Here is a 20914-nt window from a genome sequence, read left to right as displayed (position 1 = left end):
TTAAATATGTAAAACAGGTTATAAGTGAAGACATCCAAACACAGTATTTTTCATTGTCTTGATTTAGTTTAATGAAATTCATATCTCACTTTAAACACCGGTAATGTACCCCCTTTCTCTACAGTCATAAATATACTTTACACTCCTTGAATGCAGCGATGCAAATTTAATCAGGTTCTATGACTAAACGATGAAAGCTTGAGCTGAAATTCCATAGTGCCATTTGGATAAACCATAAACCAACTGGACCTAAAAAACATCAACCTAAGCTATAAACAAAGCATGACATACAGTAGAAGATTGAAGATGGCGCTGCAGTGGATAGCTGCAGTGTTAGGGTTCCTGACCAATTCTGCATTGTTGGGAAGGGCCAGTAAGCATTTCACTGTTAGTCTATACCTGTTGTTTACGAAGCATGTGACAATTTTATTTGATTATACCTGTCAAAAACGACAGAATCACCACAAATTCTGATTATTACAATAATTTCTCTCACCAGCATCACCGGAGGTTTGGCCTGTGGTCTTTATTTGGTAAGGTGACACAATGACAATGTGGAAAATAACATGTACAGTCACCTATCTTACTGTTAACATTAATGATGTAGGGTTACCTGCTTAGGATTCGACTTAGGCCTGACTGGTGATAAAAACATGCCACCATTATTTTTGTCTGGTTATTCTACAATTTACCAAAATGATTTCATTAAACAAAGATAATTGTCCCTGTTTCTCAGGGAGTTGTTGTTGTGATTCCATGTAAAGTAGTAAAGCTTGACTAAATGCCATGAACAGGAGGAGCGGAGTGTTTTCTGTCCAGCGTGAGTCCGTGTAGGATAGAACCATCCGTTTCTGTAGGGGGAGAGGACATCAGGCTCTAGCGTCAGTTCTGACTCTGTTCCATAGAGAAATGGGATTCTGTACTGTGAATGACAAAAGGTTACGTTAAGATTACAACCCTTGCGTGAAACTGGTACAGCCCAGGACTACACATAGGCTTCAGACAGTTTATTCATACTGTCTGACCAGTACACTCTTTCTATTTTCACATTGCTTTGCTTAAAGGGAATTGAGAGAAAGTTGGTTCCTGTTCTTTTTCTATATTGTTCTCAAATAGACAGATTCTACCTAATTAGACAAAATCCTCCTCTCACACACAGTAAATGTTTTTTTTATCCCCAGACACTGCCCAGAAAATGCCCTATTCTAAAAGCAGTACCATTGTCAGCTACTGGATAACTTCAAGGTCACTTTCAGAAAGCACCCGTCCAGGGCTATGGAACACCCCTACCAACATACAGAACAGATAAGCAACACACAGAACAGATGCGCACGCACACCCACGTTGAGCACGAAGACTTCCCAATTCAGCATTTCAAAAACAACAAGGTAAGAGGACGGTGCCATGCTGTCTACTAATTTGAGGTAATTTTTCACAGTATCGTGTGGGCCCAAACAAGGATTGTATGCACTAGCAGTGGGCATACACTTCAAATAGCACAGTGGTCTGCTGCCATCTTGAGGATATTTGACATAACACATTTTATGAGGACAAAAGCATTTTAGGGCCCTGTGTTTTGGTTAATCATGTCACATGACCTGGATTTTTATGTTTATTTTAAGCCTTTTCCAGAAAAAAGAATTAGATGTAAATTAAAGCAATTCTCTGAGGATGGTTTTGGACCATCTGACAAAAATAAAAGGGGACGGATTGATGAAAAAAGGTTAAAATCCAGGTCAAGTAACATGACTAACCAAAAAAACAGGAACTAATGTCATATCATAAGGCATAATGAACAAAAGCCTTACAATCCAACCTCCATAATTCTATTGTTGCACAAATCTGCTACTTACACATCCCTGTTCCGCATGTGGTTGTTGTCCTCCAGGATAGGTGGAATGCTCTCTTCATCCTCAGGTAACTGAGGGCAGAAATCAACATTTGATTAGAACTTCCAAAAGCATGTAAAAGAAGAGGTAAATAGTTTCCACTGCCATATCCTTCCTTAGCCTCTACAAACCAAAGACCATTTAGTCTTAATAACCAAACCTCCTCGGACTGGAAACAAGCTAATAGCTAAATATTGGTATTAACCATTCCATGAAGGACGTGACAGTATTAGGGAAACAGTTTAGGGGGGGAAAAAATATGCCCTTTAACAATGACACACTGTTTTGATTCAAATTCTCATAAATTGTTTCTAAGAAATCACCTTCAGAAAGATCACTCGAAAATTACTTAAGTCTTCATGCTATGAATGCATTTGGACTTTAATGGTTTAGTACAGTATCTCACCTCCCAGTAGAGTTCATCATCAAAGCAGTTGTCATCAGAAGCATCTCCCCAGATAGGCATCCTCAGGATACAGCCTAGGGACAAACACCATCCTCATCTCACCACCACGGAGTACATACAGCAACTTTTCAAATACGCCACCCCAGCCGCACAATACTACATGAACTTGTCAGCTACCTCAAAACCTGTCCTCACGAAAACACTCATGCATGTATCACATGTTGTCTCCCTTATATTTAACCCAAAATGGAGACCACACTTTTTTGTATGAATGTAATATTTATTTTGAGTGTGCAGTGACCTTGCTTTATTTAATATACTTTGTGAGCCTTATTCAAATGTTGCATGATTTATATTGTTTGCTGTGTTTCTCCCTCCTTTTGTGTTTCCTAATTGATTTATTGTAGACTTCCCTTGGAGACAGGAGTTGGCCCAGGTATGCCTCACCTGGGCCTGATTGACTTAACGAGCTACCACACAACTGAAAAAGGAGCTTTCAGCACCAGTCTGGGCCTGCTGATGGAGGAAGATGGCCATCACTGCTGCTGCCACCACCACTGAAACCCGGAGGGGGACCAGCGTCGACAACGCTCACTACCACGCAGATAAGGAACGGTAGACCCCTAAATGTGTGGGTGAGGTCGAATACTTCTGTACAGAATGGATGTTTCCTCTCTCCCTCTGTGCTGCCAGCACTGTTCTGTGGACTGGGTGCCGCAAGCGGATGATGACCAAGGGTGGTGGTTGTGGCAGCCAATCTTGAGGACATCCAGCAGTATGTACTGCATCTCTGGGACTGAGAGTGTGAACCAGATTTTTGTACATTTAAAAACTTTGACCTTACAGTATATTAGCCTTGTTTGTGTGGTGGCCTGGGATCTCAACCTGTTTTGACTAGCGCGCACACACACAACCTAATCTAGAGACGGTTAAATTGTGTCCAACTCACCAACAATGATTCCTCCTCCGACTCCAAAGCAGAGGGCAACACAGAGCCCTGCTGCCTGGTGTCCTCCCTGCCGGCTCGGCACCATGTCTTTCCATTCCCCCGTGAAGTCAAACGTGTTAATCAACCTATTAAAAAAACAATTACTATATCTAAGGGGGGAAAAAACACAATTGGAAGCAGATAAACTGAGCAGACTTCATTGCTGCAGCATTCTTGTCCAGCTTCTGTGCCATCATTGGATGTCCATAATGATATCACATAACTCACCCCTCCTTGCCATAGACCCCTTCACTGGCGGCTGCAGCAGTGACGGCGCCCACAATGCCCCCTATGACCCCAGGCATGGCGTGGAGGTTGTGGATGCCACACGTGTCCTGGATCTTCAGATACTTCTCCATGAATGGCTGAGGGAACAGACACATACATGCCCACTAATCAAATAGGAGTAGCCCAGTCAGTAGTCACTACTATACTAGCGTCTAACTAGCAATTACACTCCTTCACTGCATTCGATAGGCACATTTTGTGGAAAGTTGCAAATAAATCTGATGAATTATGCTGATGTGACTCCATATTCTACATTACCGTGATATAGATGTAGCCCAGGGTGGAGATGATGCCACAGCAGAACCCTATGATCAGAGACCCATAAGGCATTAGCATGAACTCTGCTGCCGTACCCACGGCAACACCCCCTGCCAGCGTGGAGTTCTGGATGTGAACCTGGAACACAGGAACAGAAAAGTTGGCCAATAGCTTGAGTGGAGATGCATGATAAAAAGGAAACAGGTATGGCCATTACACCAATGACCATAGGAGTTGGCAAGACAGCACAAACAGATCTGGGACCAGGCCAATGTATGTAAGGCACACCATATGGTCAATTACCATGTCCAGCTTACCAGTCTTCTGGGAGAGACTGGAGATGGCTACGGTGGTGAGGACGGTGGAGGCCAGGGCCAGGTAGGTGTTGATGGCCGCTCGATGTTGCCCATCCCCGTGGTCCGTGACGGCTGAGTTAAAACTAGGCCAGAACATCCACAGAAACAGGGTTCCTACGGGACAGGGGTGGATCCATGGTAGTACAGTTGCATCTATACCAGTATGGAAAATGTGCAAAGCGTCAACTATTGTGAATCCGACTCACCGATCATGGCAAAGACGTCTGAGTGGTAGACAGAGCCATTCAGACGCTTGCTCTGGTCCAGGTTGGGCCGGTACAGCATCCACGAGATGGACAGACCATAATAAGCCCCGAATGTGTGGATCACCATGGAGCCGCCAGCATCTCTGGCCTGTAAGGGAGAATGATGTACAGTAAACCAGCCACCTTATTCATATATGTGGATAACATCTATTCCACAAAATCCTATTGTAACGGTAAATGTATTCAGAAAATCAATCAAGCACAGACCTTGATACAGCATCACTGTGGGCCATTTGTGAGAACCATGTATGCAGGTTTTATGCAGGACTTAATATTAAAGCCTTTAGTTACTAAATACTTACATGTATGAGGTTGAGGATGATGAACTCTTCTACAGCATACAGAGTGATTCCAAACAGTGTCATCACCATCAGTTGGACTGGGCTCAACTTGCCTAGCACCGCCCCATACGCTATTAGGCAGCTGGCTACACAGAAATCTGCATTGATCAGACTGAGAAGGAAGAAACCAGGGCAGGATTACAATGTATAGTGGGTCGGTGTCAGCCTGGTACCATATCCGTTTTGCTGACTTGCCAACTCATTTGGTCATTGTAACACAGCAAAAACAGATCTGGGACCAGGCTAGGTTGGTACAGTGCATTCAGAAAGTATTCAGACCCCTTGACATTTTGATACGTTACAACTTTATTATAAAATGGATTTTTCCTCAATCTACCCACAATACCCCATAATGACAAAGCAAAAACAGGTTTAGACATTTTTGCAAATAGATAAAAAATACAAAACTGAATCACATTTACATAAGTATTCAGACCCTTTACTCAGTACTTTGTTGAAGCACCTTTGGCAGCAATTACAGCCTTGAGACTTCTTGGGTATGACGCTACAAGCTTGGCACACCTGTATTTGGGGAGTTTCTCACATTCTTCTCTGCAGATCCTCTCAAACTCTATCAGGTTGAATGGGTAGTGTCGCTGCACAGCTATTTTCAGGTCTCTCCAGAGATGTTCCATCCGGTTCAAGTCAGGGCTCTGGCTGGGCCACTCAACGACATTCAGAGAATTGTCCTGAAGCCACTCCTGCATTGTCTTGGCTGTGTGCTTAAGGTCATTGTCCTGTTGGAAGGTGAACCTTCTTCCCCAGTCTGAGGTCCTGAGCAGGTTTTCATCAAGCTCTCTTTCCCCTCGATCCTGACTAGTCTCCCAGTCCCTGCCGTTGAAAAACATCCCCACCGCAGGATGCCGCACCACCATGCTTCACCGTAGGGATGGTGCCAGGTTTCCTCCAGACGCAACGCTTGGCATTCAGGCCAAAGAGTTCAATCTAGGTTTCATTTGACCAGAGAATATTGTCCTTTAGCAGCCTTTTTGGCAAAATCCGAGCAGCGGTCATGTGCCTTTTACTGAGGAGTGGCTTCCGTCAGGCCACTCTACCATAAAGGCCTGATTGTTGGAGTGCTGCAGAGATGGTTGTCCTTCTGGAAGGTTCTCCCATCCCCACAGAGGAACTTAAGGGCACTGTCAGTGTGACCATAGGGTTCTTGGTCACCTCCCTGACCAAAGCTGTTCTCCCCAGATTGCTTAATTTGGCCAGGTGACCAGCTCTAGGTAGAGTGTTGGTGGTTCCAAACTTCTTCCATTTAAGAATGATGGAGGCCACTGTGTTCTTGGGGACGTTCGATGCTGCAGAAATCTTGGTACCCTTCCCCAGATCTGTGCTTCAAGACAATCCTGTCACGGAGCTTTACAGACAATTCCTTCAACCTCATGGCTTGGTTTTTCCTCAGACATGCACTGTCAACAGTGGGACCTTATATAGACGGGTGTTTGCCTTTCCAAATCCTGTCCAATCAATTTAATTTACCACAGGTTGATTCCAAACAAGTTGTAGAAACATCTCAAGGATGATCAATGGAAACAGAATGCACCTGAGCTCAATTTTGAGTTTCATAGCAAAGGGTCTGAATACTTACACTACCAGTCAAAAGTTTGGACACACCTACTCATTCCAGAGTTTATCTTTATTTTTACTATTTTCTACATTGTAGAACAATAGTGAAAACAGCAAACATATGAAATAACACATGGAATAATGTAGTAACCAAAAAAGTGTTAAGCAAATCAAAATATATTTTATATTTGAGATTATTCAAAGTAGCCAACCTTTGCCTTGATGACAGTTTTGCACATTCTTGGGAATGTTAATGTTAAATTGCTGAGGTGTACTCATGTTTGAGGACACAAGCTCAAGTATGTAGTACAAATATTATGAAAATATGAAAATCTAATATTTTTTTCCAATTCAACATGAGTGGGGTAATAGGGCTTGAAATGACAGAGCCAAAACAACAAAACATTGCTTACTGTAACTCTGTACATACACCTCACAACACAGAGTACACCTTTCCTGCAGTCAAATGACCTAGTGGTCTCATGGGTGGAATGTTAGATTTCTCTTAATTCCATAATTAATAATCTTTTCTTTTTCTTTATGCCGAAAATACAGTGTTTCTATGTCAAACTATTTTGTTATATTTCAGTCTTCTGTGATGTATATAAAGTGTAATATTGGGAAGCAAACTCAAAATTGAATACATTTAAACTGAATATCTGACATGGTGCAGGTGTCTTCTTTTTTTAAGCCGATAACCATGTGTGTGAGGTGAATACTTCAATTTCAAAGTAGATTTGTTTAAAACCTCTCTGGCGCATGTGGGACGAATTCGTCCCACCTACGTAACAGCCACTGATATCCAGTGGCGCGATTTTTGAATCGTTAGAAATACTATTACTTCAATTTCTCAAACATATGACTATTTTACAGCTATTTAAAGACAAGAATCTCGTTAATCTAACCACACTCTCCGATTTCAAAAAGGCTTTACAACGAAAGCAAAACATTAGATTATGTCAGCAGAGTGCCCAGCCAGAAATAATCAGACACCCATTTTTCAAGCTAGCATATCATGTCACATAAACCCAAACCACAGCTAAATGCAGCACTAACCTTTTATGATCTTCATCAGATGACACACCTAGGACATTGTGTTATACAATACATGCATGTCTGTTCAATCAAGTTCATATTTATATCAAAAAACAGCTTTTTACATTAGCATGTGACGTTCAGAAAAAGCATAACCCCCGCAAACTTCCGGGGAATTTACTAACAGTTTGCTAAATTACTCATGATAAACGTTCACAAAAAGCATAACAATTATTTTAAGAATTATAGATACATTACTCCTCTATGCACTCGATATGTCCGATTTTAAAATAGCTTTTCGGATGAAGCACATTTTGCAATAATCTAAGTACATAGCCCGGCATCACAGGGCTAGCTATTTAGACACACACCCAGGTCAGCCTCCACCAAAATCACATTTCCTATAAGAAAAATGTTCTTACCTTGCTTGTTCTTCGTCAGAATACACTGCCAGGACTTCTACTTCAATAACAAATGTTGGTTTGGTCCCAAATAATCCATCGTTATATCCAAACAGCGACGTTTTGTTCGTGAGTTCTAGACACTATCAGAATGCTACATCACGGTCTAAATATTCCATTACCGTACTTCGAAGCATGTCAACCGCTGTTTAAAACCAATTTTTATGCCATTTATCTCGTAGAAAAGTGATAATATTCCGACCGGGAATATGCATTGAGCCTAAACAGCCGAATTAAATTTCTCCTCAGGAGCGAATCGTACACGCGCCTCATTCAAAGGTCCTCTGAGCCGCCACTTACCAAAGGCGATAATGTGTTTCAGCCTGAGGCTTCAGGTATTTCCCGGGTTCTGAAAGCCTATCGGAGCCCTGGGAATTGTCACGTTACAGCTAAGATCCTTACTTTTCAATAAACAGATGCAAGACGCACGACTCCTTGTCAGACAGGGTACTTCCTGCATGAAACCTTGTCAGGTTTTTGCCTGCCATAAGAGTTCTGTTATACTCACAGACACCATTCAAACAGTTTTAGAAAATTCAGAGTGTTTTCTATCCAAACCTGAACAATAATATGCATATTCTAGCTTCTGAGTTGGTGTAGGAGGCAGTTAAAAATGGGCACATATTTTTTCCAAAATTCTCAATACTGCCCCCTAGGCCAAACAGGTTATTAAGACTGCCAAGAAACACTGTGACCCTGATTTAGCCCACTGCAGTAAGAGGTTTTAAGGGCTCGATTCAATCTGTAGCAGTGAAGTTTGGCTTTACAGCATGATAAAACTGTAAAGGCAATGCATTCGCGCAAACTGCATTCGCGCTAAATGCTTTATATGTAGGCTCAATTGTAAATTACCTTTAAATTTCAACTCTTCAGCACTGCGGATTGAATAGAGCCCTTAATTTACATGTTACTTTACGATTTGTTCTGCTAGGATACGAAACTGCTCTTACGGCATTAGCGTGGGAATTATTATGGTATTAACGTGTTCAGTGAAAAGGGCACACTACCTTCCGAAACCACAGTTGAAATTAAAATTCTTACATTCATAGTTCCTTATCTAATGTTCCTGTAATCAAATTTCAACAGCATAGGCCTTTATTTTCTGTAAAATCACACTCATCCCAGCAAGTTTACAGCCTACTGCTCAAAGAGAGGGCAAAGAGGCGTGGGCTATCAGTTGATCATAGCGAATGTAGATTATGTAAATCAGCTTGTTAGTTAGACAGCTAGCTAGCTATGCTGTTGAAACAATCTAACTAGTCTTTAACTGTGATTGGTTTTTGTTCTGCTTCCCTATTCCTAACCGTGAGATGACACATGCAACTCAAAAGGTAGCCCCTACTACACTACCTTTCAGCGCCTGTAGCTTCTGCCTGTAGGACAAGTGTAGTCGGGGTGGACTCGAGTGGGGGCAGAGGATCGGGAATTTTCCTAGATTCAATCATGAGAAATTAGCTAGTTTGATGGGCAATTCATTTAAATAACAAGAGTGAAAATAGACTAAAAGTTAAATAAAAAATGTGGGTAATTTTCTCATTGGAGGGCAAAAGGGCAGGTGCTCAGGCACCCTTAGATCTTTATCTGTTCACGTGCACAGACACAGAGGCCTACACGGGTACACAGGGGTACATGTTTGATTACACACACACGTCACATAGACATGTACCCACACATATCATATCTGTTTACACAAGATTGGAGAAACTTCAGCAGAATCATAAATGCATGATTAGCACTAATATGTTTTTGTTTGCCCTGCCATTACTGTGTACAGACTGTACATCTCAGGAGGATCAACAGTAACAGGTGATACATACAGTGCCTGCAGAAATTATTCACAACCCTTGACTTTTTCCACATTTTGTTGTTACAGCCTGAATTAAAAATGGATCCAATAGATTTTATTTTCCACTGTCAACGATGTGGTGACGAAGAAACCGACTTCGCACCATCCCCGCGTGAAGTGGCTCCGCCATTGCCTTCGAACCATCACTACTTCGAAGAGAACGTGTCTTGACATGCCGATAGCATTAGTGGATGGCTGTTCTTACCGCCATCTAGACCACTTGCAAGCGGGTGTGGGATTGGTATGGCACAATGACATTCCGTGCAAACCACTTCAATTTCGACATACAGGTGTATTGGAAGAAAGTCAAGGGACACTCCAAATCAACTTGTCATGAACAAACTTGGCAACGACCATACCGACAGCATGGCGAAATCTGGTGTAATTCACGTCACCCGTTGGGTGTTCAATGCCCGAGACGCAAAACCACCGAGGCGGCCATGGTATCTGCGGTAACGCACAGCCATGTAGCATCGCGGGAAACGTCTTCGCACTAACATAGTGTTGTTAACTCATTCATTCCTGAATGGTGACCTGGTAGCAATGCAACACCAAGATGAGTCCCTCAAACTTTGATGGCTTTCCTGTCTGATCTTGTCAATCACCCAGTGTCCGAACTGGCTTTGGCAGGTTCACACGACTTGCATTCGCAGTATGCAAGTAAACATAAACTCACAGTTGATGACAATTCCACTGCATCTCCTGTACCAACCGGGAGATGTCGCCGTAGACACGACATACACGGTTCATCAATATGTGACGGACTTGCGAAACCACCTCCAGACTACCTTTGCTTACGCTTAAAAGAAAGTTGGAGAGAATTACAGAAGGTGACAAAAACAAGACCTATTACGGCAAAAAGGCCTCAAACCGGGAGTTCGAGGATAAGGTGTGGTACTACATATACACCAAACAAGCGGGCGTTGCGACAAAGTTCCTGCCCCACTGGACGGGGCCACACCAGATTGTGGTGAAGCTGTCACCTGTAGCTTATCAAATCAGAACCGGCAAAGGTCAACAAAACACTACGTTAAAGTGGGTCCACAGGAACCAAATCAAGTTGTACACTCGCCCCATGGGAATAGAAGGGGTGCTAGCCAGCACCGAATAGACAGAAACCTAGCAAGTCGGAGGCACTAAGAAAATTCTTAAGTACAGTGCCTTGCAAAAGTATTCATCCCCTTTGCATTTTTCCTATTTTGTTGCATTACAACCTGTAATTTAAATTGATTTTTATTTGGATTTCATGTAATGGACGTACACAAAATAGTCCAAATTGGTGAAGTGAAATGAAAAAAAATACTTATATGGAAAGTGGTGCGTGCATATGTATTCACCCCCTTTGCTATGAAGCCCCTAAATAAGATCTGGTGCAACCAATTACCTTCCGAAGTCACATAATTAGTTAAATAAAGTCCACCTGTGTGCAATCTAAGTGTAACATGATCTGTCACATGATCTCAGTATACATACACCTGTTCTGAAAGGCTTGAGAGTCTGCAACACCAATAAGCAAGGGGCAACACCAACCATGAAGACCAAGGAGCTATCCAAACAGGTCAAGGACAAAGTTGTGGAGAAGTACAGATCAGGGTTGGGTTATAAAAAAATATCCGAAACTTTGAACATCCCATGGAGCACCATTAAATCCATTATTAAAAAATGGAAAGAATATGGCACCACAACAAACCTGCCAAGAGAGGGCCGCCCATCAAAACTCACGGACCAGGCATGGAGGGCATTAATCAGAGAGGCAACAAAGAGATCAAAGATAACCCTGAAGGAGCTGCAAAGCTCCACAGCGGAGATTGGAGTATCTGTCCATAGGACCACTTTAAGCCGTACACTCCACAGAGCTGGGCTTTACGGAAGAATGTCCAGAAAAAAGCCATTGCTTAAAGAAAGAAATAAGCAAACACGTTTGGTGTTCGTCAAAAGGCATATGGAGACCACCCAAACATATGGAAGAAGGTACTCTGGTCAGATGAAACTACAATTGAGCTTTTTGGCCATCAAGGAAAATGCTATGTCTGGCGCAAACCCAAAACCTCTCATCACCCCAAGAATTCTATCCCCACAGTGAAGCATGGTGGTGGCAGCATCATGCTGTGGGGATGTTTTTCATTGGCAGGGACTGAGAAACTGTTCAGATTTGAAGGAATGATGGATGGCGCTAAATACAGGGACATTCTTGAGGGAAACCTGTTTCAGTTTTCCAGAGATTTGAGACTGGGACGGAGGTTCACCTTCTAGCAGGACAATGACCCTAAGCATACTGCTAGAGCAACACTCGAGTGGTTTAAGGGGAAACATTTAAATGTCTTGGAATGGCCTAGTCAAAGCCCAGACCTCAATCCAATTGAGAATCTATCGTATGACCTAAAGATTGCTGTACACCAGCGGAACCCATCCAAAATGAAGGAGCTGGAGCAGTTTTGCCTTGAAGAATGGGCAAAAATCCCAATGGCTAGATGTGCCAAGCTTATAGAGACATACCCCAAGAGACTTGCAGCTGTAATTTCTGCAAAAGGTGGCTCTACAAAGTATTGACTTTGGGGGGGTGAATAGTTACGCAAGTTTTCTGTTTAATTTGTTTTATTTCTTGTTTGTTTCACAAAAAAAAATATTTTGCATCTTCAAAGTGGTAGGCATGTTGTATAAATCAAATGATACAAACCACCCAAAAAATCTAATTTAATTCCAGGTTGTAAGGCAACAAAATAGGAAAAATGCTAAGGGGGTGAATACTTTCGCAAGCCACTGTACCCTCAGCTGATCAATTCCAGGAGATCAGTACATTGCACCTAACATATTTTCTTCTCTTCCCAGCTACAAGATATATGTGTTGTCACTATTGATATTGTCCTGCGCTGTGCTGTCCGAAATAGGAAAATCAGAAAAACTGTTGTCAAAACATTTTTGTTTACAAAAGCAAATAACTGAAATAATCAAACAATATCTCTGATTACGCATTCTGTAGGATGGAGTTCCTTTGGCTGATCCTGACACTCTGCGCCCTGGTCAAAACCAACCCAGCAGATGTAATTACGAGCGGACCCCATACGGCAATCGTTATCCGCGATGATCCAGGACTCCTTATAACTAACTGCAGAGTACACACACAAAGGGTGTATGTTCCTCCTAGATGCAGAGAACGTGTACCACCAACACATTCCAGCTGCGGCGCATTTGAATTGGCCCGTGATTGAACCACCCAGGCAGTTAAGCATGCCCAGCTAGACACTGCCCATATGTTGGCCCAACTCCAAAGGTTCACAGTCACCCAGTCAGAACTAGCAGAGCCCAGGCGAGAAAAACGATTCGTCGGGGCGCTACTCTCGATAGGTGCAGCCGTAGGGTCGCTATTTGCCCTAAGTACCACTGCCATCAACGCAGTCAGTCTAGCCACACTGAAGAGAAATGTTAGGGAGATTACTGAAGAGATACCACTTATACAGCAACAGATGAAAGCACAGGCACTCAGGTTGCAACATGTGGGAAAGTCTCTCCAGGACACTATTCTGGTGGTAAACACACATGCTACTCTCCTGAACAAAACCCTCCTGTCTGTAGGAAAGCTAGTAGAGGTCATGAACCATGATTTTGCCCATGTCCAATTGGTTCGATTATTATTGGAGGATTTCCTCTGTGAAGTTAGCTCTTCTACGGACCACTTGGCCATGAATAGAATCCCTTCATATCTAGTGCCCCTTTCAATGGACCTCAGCTACTACAACCACGGTAAGGCTGTTACAGTCACATTTGGCCTATAATCTGGGGTCGACAATCCCAATACACATTGATGTTGATCGTAATGAAGTGGGATTTTTACTGACGCTGCCGGTTGTTGAACTAGAGAATATCTATAGATTGAAAACGATTCTAAATGTAGGATTGTGGCGCGACAGTACCCACGTGAAAAGTGCCACACCCCCAGATGTAGCTTATCAGGAAAACAATACAGATTTCTATCTCACTCCTAACCTGTTAATGTGTACTCTAACCAAAGACGTCCACTACCTCAGTCCTAGCCAACCGTTCGTCAGGGATAACACTGAGCATCTTCGTGGTCTTAAGCCTATCACCAGCGAAGAACGCTGTAGAGCCAAAATCACCAAACAGGGGATGGGGCCACCACCACACAAGTAGAGGTGTTACCGGATTCGATGGTTTGTTAACACACCATTCGCGTCCGCCACTATGACTTACGAACGCCATGACTCAACCACCCAATTAAACCTCCCCAACCAGACTGTACCAGAGGGGGCGATTACCCATACAGACAACCTCACTCTATACCAACTTTCCGACGTCATGATAGACACAAAGATTGAAATGCCTGCCGCTTTTGCTAAGCGTTCCCTTGAGTTACCACAAGCCATTCAAAACCAAATCCACTACGAGGGACCAATGACTGTTGATCTTAGCGTACTGGATGAGGCAATTTTAGTTGACCCAACTGACTACAAGCCAAAAGATTGGTCTGTCACCCGCTCTTGGATGGTGCCGGACAGTATCCTGACTGTTACCATGATCCTTGGTCTTATTTCCCGTGTGCACCTACAGGTACACATGTGCAATGGAAGACCTAATGAGGTCTTATACTAGAATCACCCGTGGGACGGAAGCGATCCCGATTTTTGGAAAGTTGGCAATAGATCCTGAAACCCCATCAGGGGGTCCATCCACAGCATCCCCAGCCTCCTCTCCTGAATTTGCTAGGTCAGCCCTGTAATGTCCCCAATGTAAGCTTTGTCATTCAGGGTGCCATTTTTCCAAATGCCTTAACTACCCACCTTCAAGTAGGATCGCCCTAGATATGACATTAGAGTCAATGCCATGATAGAGACCTTGGACATATATAGAACATAGTCCAAATTAGGTGATTAAGGTGTGATAGCTATATTTTCTATATCTCTTGTTTATGTTTTTATTCATTTTGTTTAATTTCCTTTGAAGTGATAGAGCCATAAACAAGTTCCCCATACAACCACCAGTTAAAGCCACAACGCCGCTCATTTGGGGAAGAAATGTAATGATGTATTGCCTGAGTGTTGTGCGTTATTAACGTCTGCCCAAGTTACTGCCTAGATCCACTAGCCGGGTCAACCGGACAACAGGCCGGAACACAGAGCCACCGCTGGACCTCCCATGTCCATTCTGGTGGTGATCTGCAGTGTGCAGAAATCCTACCAGGATAAACCACCGGGGGTGACTGCTAAGATGATCCACAAACCAGGACATCCGATGGTCATTCTTATGATGGGTTGCAACATGCAGAATCCTTCCAAGTTTAACCCACCAGAGGGGGACTGTCATGACTGGCCTGTTCAGGTCAGGTTACCATGGACCACACTCTTACAGATTATATATCTCGCACCCACCAGAGGGGGAGAGATAGAGAGGTATGGAGGTGGGGGGGTTTTATGACACCTCACGCCCATTGTAAATGTTAAGGCAGCAGACAAAATCCCTTTGTCCTCTCACTGTGGAGGAATGGAATGTATGATGGGCTTATGGAGAACCTACCTCAGAATAGTAACGTGCAATAAATGGACTTTGGGACAATATGTTTCGTCAAATGGTGGTAATGACGATAGATGGAATATGAAAATGAATGTCGTTTTTGCTATGTTATTAAAAGTTAAATGACGGCGTTATAATGAAAACATTGTAACTTGAAAGGTTTTCACAATATGTACCTGATGTTTGCATACTGTACGTTGTGTGGAAAATGTCCGGATCAAATAGAATGTTTTTGTAAAGATGAAATGTGAAGTTAGTTGTCTAAATTGGATCTGAGTAAATCCAGACTAGCGATGCCCAGAGAACTTGCCATAAAGACGGAAACGCCCCTTTCTGACCCAAGGGTATAAAACATGTGAGTTAAGAATTAACATAGCAGACTAGGTTACCACGAGCTGCAGCCAAGGTCCGAGGTAGTCACAAACCCAAAACGCAACACTGGTTTAAAGAAGACAAAGGAACCTTTTAAAGATTTATGCTGCGGATGAGTAGCTGTGTCTAAGAGGGTGAACTCAAGCTGGACCATCCGGATATTCTCTCCAAGGAATCGTGTTTCCACTACTGCTTTCATTCCTACACTGGAGCCCTGAGCTACATGGCTGACTGTACTAAGAAGACCCCCTTTCAGAACAAGGGCGAGGAAACACACCACTAAGAGAAAGGACACTGACATCGTGTGGACAATCAGAGAGTTACACTCGGTAACGACAGAGGTGCCGCCATCAGAGGAGAAGGAGGAACTCGGTCCACGAGGAGATACCCCATCGGAGACCTTCGACACGTAATTACATCATTATATTCTGACCCATAAGAGCGGCAGTTCGGGGCAAGGTTAGGGTTAAACTAAGAATAGTTTCCAAATGTACCCAAGTGTGTTCTTCTCTCGCGCACTCTCTCTCTCTTTTGAAATCCTCATTTTGTGTAACACGGGCCCGCTTGGGACCTGTTTCATTGTATTAAGTTCTAATCAATAGCCTAGACTGTGTGTTTGTGTATGTGTATATTATATTATCATTTTAGCTCGTTAGTAAATAAATAATCAACTCAATTGGTGTGGCACGGACTTATTTAGTTGGACTCGGGTTTGTGCAGATTCCCGGATTATGTGACGTTCAGGATGTGACTGTAGAGGAAATTAAATAATTAGCGACTGTTGTAAAATCGATATTCTGATATTCTTTGAGTTAATTTGGGAAATAAAAACTCAATGAAACCAAACTTTCCCATGGTGCCCCAGGTTACTGAGTTAATAATTACCTGATTAATTTAATCACGTAATTATAAACAGTTAATCATTTGATGAACAGCAGTCGCCACATTAATCAATACAACGTCACGACAGTGCTTCTACAAAGTATTTACTCAGAGGTGTGAATGCTTATGTCAATGAGATATTTCTGCATCTCATTTTCAATAAATTTGCAAACATTTCTAAAAAAACATGTTTTCACTTTGTCATTATGGGGTATTGTGTGTAGATTGGTGAGAAAAAGAAATCAATTTCATCCATTTTGAATTCAGGCTGTAACACAACAAAATATGGAATAAGTCAATGGGTGTGAAAACTTTCTGAAGACACTGTATGATGGATTTTCACACACAGACTGGTCCCACCACTTCTCCTCCGTCTTTAGGACAGCTGTTTTTAGTCAAGACTTTCGTGTTTTTAACATAAAATATTTTTGTTGTACGGTATGTATGTTTATAGTTTTGTTTAATGTTGTGTTAGTGTATGTAAGTTGTTTTGTCTGAAACGTTGTTCCCCTGTCAAATATATATATAAATATTTTTTAAATAGGCTCTTTCTGGCACTCACACTCACATGATCCTTTTCCATAAACATATGTTATTCTATAGATTGATTTCAATGACGTAGGTCTAAGTTCTACATGACTGACTCATTCACATATGGCTCATTCATGCAAAAGTTATACATACTATAGTCAGTGAATGGTCAGCCAGAAGAGCTCTATACATTGATGTTGAATGTAGTGAGTTTGTTAAAAAAATTATATAAATCCATACAATATTCACTGTTGTCTTTCCAAGTGACCACTGCACTGAAAAAAGGGATGCTTTAACTAGGTTAATATAACTATTTTTAAACCCACATCACTTTCACCTATCAAATCCGATACTAGTCTTCACTGATCTCAATAGACCAAGAAAAGTAGTTTAACACTGTTAGACCAAAGCAGTCAAACTTTAACCTCTCCATGCTGATCTTGATCTTTCCGTCCATGGGGTCCAGAGATTGGAACCAGCCCTGCATCAGCAGCGCCCACTGAAGGCCGAAGGCGGCGATGAGGAAGTTGAAGCCCACGGCGCTAAAGCTGTAGCGCTTCAAGAAGGTCATGAGGAAACCGAAGCCCACAAAGATCATCACATGGACGTCCTGGAAACCTGAGGGAGATAGTGGGGGGGATGAAGGAGAGAGGTAGAAAGGAGTAAGAAGTGCAGATCAATACTGTCATGGAAATGAGAGGGTCAGTTGGGGTCAGTTCCATATCAATCAAAGTTCAACCAAGGCGATAAATGGAATTGGAGCTGGAAATGACTGATGTGTCTTTGATCAAACATATCCATCCTCTGATTAAATCAAACTATATTGACAAAATGTCTGATGAATACATTTTCTCTGTCTGGAACTATTTCAGAAAAATATGTACAACCTGCCCATTATCTGACCCACAGCCATATTCTGGTGGTGATGGATGTAGGTACATGGTTATCCTCTTCTATCACAATACCGAGCAGAAGACAGGACCTTTTTTACATGTGTATCTCCATTGCAAACACTGAAATTGAAGTAGCTAAAGTAGTGCAGGTGATTGTGATTGCGATCAAATGCTTTCATCAGTGTTAATCTGCTCTGCCTCTACAGGATTGAGACTCCCGCCAGTCTGGGCCAACACAACAGTCTGTCTGGGCCCCTATGTGTTTTTTACATGGCAACAAATAGTCCTGCCAGTACATTCATGGCTCATGTCCGCAAACAAGTTTAATTGATCAGGGTATTGGATGTAAAAAAATGAAAAGACACATCCTTATAGTCATAATGTCTGTCAGGTGCTGAAGGTACATACTGGTAAATAACACTAAAAACTGTTGTCCTGATTAAAGAAGCAATAATACTGGCCTTCTTTAGACTAGTTGAGAATCTGGAGCATCAGCATTTGTGGGTTTGATTACAGGCTCAAAATGGCCAGAAACAAAGAACTTTCTTCTGAAACTCGTCAGTCTATTCTTGTTTTGAGAAATGAAGGCTATTCCATACGAGAAATTGGCAAGAAACTGAAGATCTGCTACAACGCTGTGTACTACTCCCTTCACAGAAAAGCGCAAACTGGCTCTAACAAGAATAGAAAGAGGAGTGGGAGGCCCTGGTGCACAACTGAGCAAGAGGACAAGTACATTAGAGTGTCTAGTTTGAGAAACAGATGCCTTACAAGTCCTCAGCTGGCAGCTTCATTAAATAGTACCCGCAAAACACCAGTCTCAACGTCAACAGTGAAGAGGCGACTCCGGGATGCTGGCCTTATAGGCAGAGTTGCAAAGAAAAAGCCATATCTCAGACTGGACAATAAAAAGAAAAGATTAAGATGGGCAAAAGAACACAGACTCTGTCCATAAAAACATGTTTTATATAAAAAAAAGGAAATTGTGACATCTGGTTTGCTACATATAAGGAATTTGATGTATAGCGTTTACTTTAACTTTTAACTTTTACTCAAGTATGTCAATTGAGTACTTTTTCCACCACTGTACTTAAGTACATTTAAAACCAGATACTTTTAGCCTTTTACTCAAGTAGTATTTTACTGGGGGATAACTCAATATACTTTCAAGTGACTAAAACCAAATCGAAACTGTAAATGGACCTCCATTCACACAGTTGCTGGACCATGTCCAGACAGTCAGGGGGATTGTACAACTGAAGTCCTTTACTGAAATGTGTCTTCCGCATTTAACCCAACTACTCAAAGAGGTGCAGGGGGCTGCCTTAATCGACATCCATGTCTTCGGCGACACTGGGTTAACTGCCTTTCTGGTTCAGGCAGTGAATTAACGATTTTTACCTTGTCAGCTCAGGGATTCGATCCAGCAACCTTTCGGTTACTGGTCCAACAATCTAACCTCTAGGCTACCTGCTGCCCAGAGGCTGGTGCCCTTGCGTTAGATTCAACTTTTAGATTTTATCGGTTTAATTCAGATTTTTATAATTAACCACATGGCAATGATTTTGAGAAACGAAAAACGTATTATTGAAATGAAACTGTTGCACAAAAATGTACATATGAAAAGCATAACTGGCATGCAGACGGTAGGATAAATTGGGAACTTCCCCAAACTTGAAACTCACGTGCCGCCTATGCCTTTACTATAACATCTATTTAAAAAATATGTGCAACGTAGTAGGTCCAGTGAAAAAAAAGTGCCCCCCTATGGAAATCAAATACCCATCCAACTGATTCGTTCTGACGCCAGCCCTGAATAGTAGGTGTCATCACCTTAAAATGACATGTTGAATTTAATAATTGTATGCATTGCTCAACTATTTAATTGTACATTCAAGTTCAGGTCATTGTAGTAGAGATTTGGAATTGGGCAGCATGAGGCTGGCTATATCACAACCGGCTGTGGTTGGGTGTCCCATAGGACGGCGCACAATTGGCCCAACATCGTTAGGGTTTGACCGGGGTAGACCGGTATTGTAAATATGAATTTGTTCTTAACTGACGTGCCTGGTTAAATAAAATACTAGGCTATGCGTTTACATTTTTTTATTAACATGACAATAAAAAGTGATCCTTTTGTAGAGGAAAAGGACAACCCTAATGACCAACGTTTCTGAATAAAACGACCAAATCGGCAAAGATTTGTTTGGAATATATATTACTATTTTGTTTCACACCTGGTTGGAGTTTAAATAAAATGTAAATAAAAAAAACATTTTAAAAAGAAAACATAGCTTACGGAAATGTAAAAGCAACCGAGGATATTATTTTGGGTCACTTACTTGGGTATCTGAAATAGAAGTCGTTCTCAATGTCACTGGAAATGTTTCGAAATTTTCTATACTCTGTCCAATGTGCGTCGGATTCTTGGTCATAACGGATAAAAATGCCGAATAAGATGATCATGGCAATTTGCCATACGAAACACACTGCTGGAAGACTAATTCGGACATTGGTATTTTTCGGCCGGTCACAGCATTGCTTAAAGCTTTGTCTACAACCCATTCTGGTATCGCCACAATGGTCCAGTTGCCTTGGTGCCTTATGGATAAAGACGGGCAAATATGTTGTACAGTAGCCTAGTGTGTAAGCGATAATGACAGCAGTTCTAAGGGGCCCTCATAATCTCAGATGTGTGAGCAGGGAGGAGGGCGGAGAGGGTGTTGGCGGAGGTGTGTCCGCTTGGAGTCCACATCTCCGCGCCTCTCGAGGTAAACATGAACTTGATTTTTTCTCACGTAGCGTCTTTTCAGGACACCCAAAAAATAATCCAGAAAATGTATACATACTAAGATTCCTGTTCCAGTCTCCTCTCCTACATAATCACGAAGAAAAAGATTAGACAGTTATGTAGAATAGAATAAAATAGAATAGGGTCCACTGCACACCTTGTTTCCCCCTTGCCCCTGGATGACCAGGTAATTTTTGTTTGCTGTCATTAAAT

At 42.2% G+C, this 20914-nt stretch overlaps 1 protein-coding gene across 1 annotated transcript; it reads right to left on the bottom strand.

Moving 5' to 3' along the window:
• Positions 1–774: 774 nt before the first annotated feature.
• Positions 775–20630, bottom strand: LOC115152156 (ammonium transporter Rh type C 1-like). The gene is made up of 11 exons (XM_029696717.1): positions 20253–20630; positions 17443–17635; positions 4754–4904; positions 4392–4539; positions 4133–4299; positions 3830–3967; positions 3512–3648; positions 3245–3369; positions 2296–2369; positions 1854–1921; positions 775–922 (listed from the first exon to the last, which is right to left on the bottom strand). The coding sequence occupies exons 1-11, from the start codon at positions 20473–20475 to the stop codon at positions 883–885; spliced, it is 1464 nt and encodes a 487-aa protein (XP_029552577.1). The 5' UTR covers positions 20476–20630; the 3' UTR covers positions 775–882.
• Positions 20631–20914: the final 284 nt, after the last annotated feature.

This window comes from Salmo trutta, chromosome 17, assembly GCF_901001165.1.
Source record: "Salmo trutta chromosome 17, fSalTru1.1, whole genome shotgun sequence".
NCBI classification, from domain to species: Eukaryota; Metazoa; Chordata; class Actinopteri; order Salmoniformes; family Salmonidae; genus Salmo; species Salmo trutta.
Note: the sequence above shows the minus strand (reverse complement) of the source record. Positions and strands in the feature narration are given on the sequence as shown.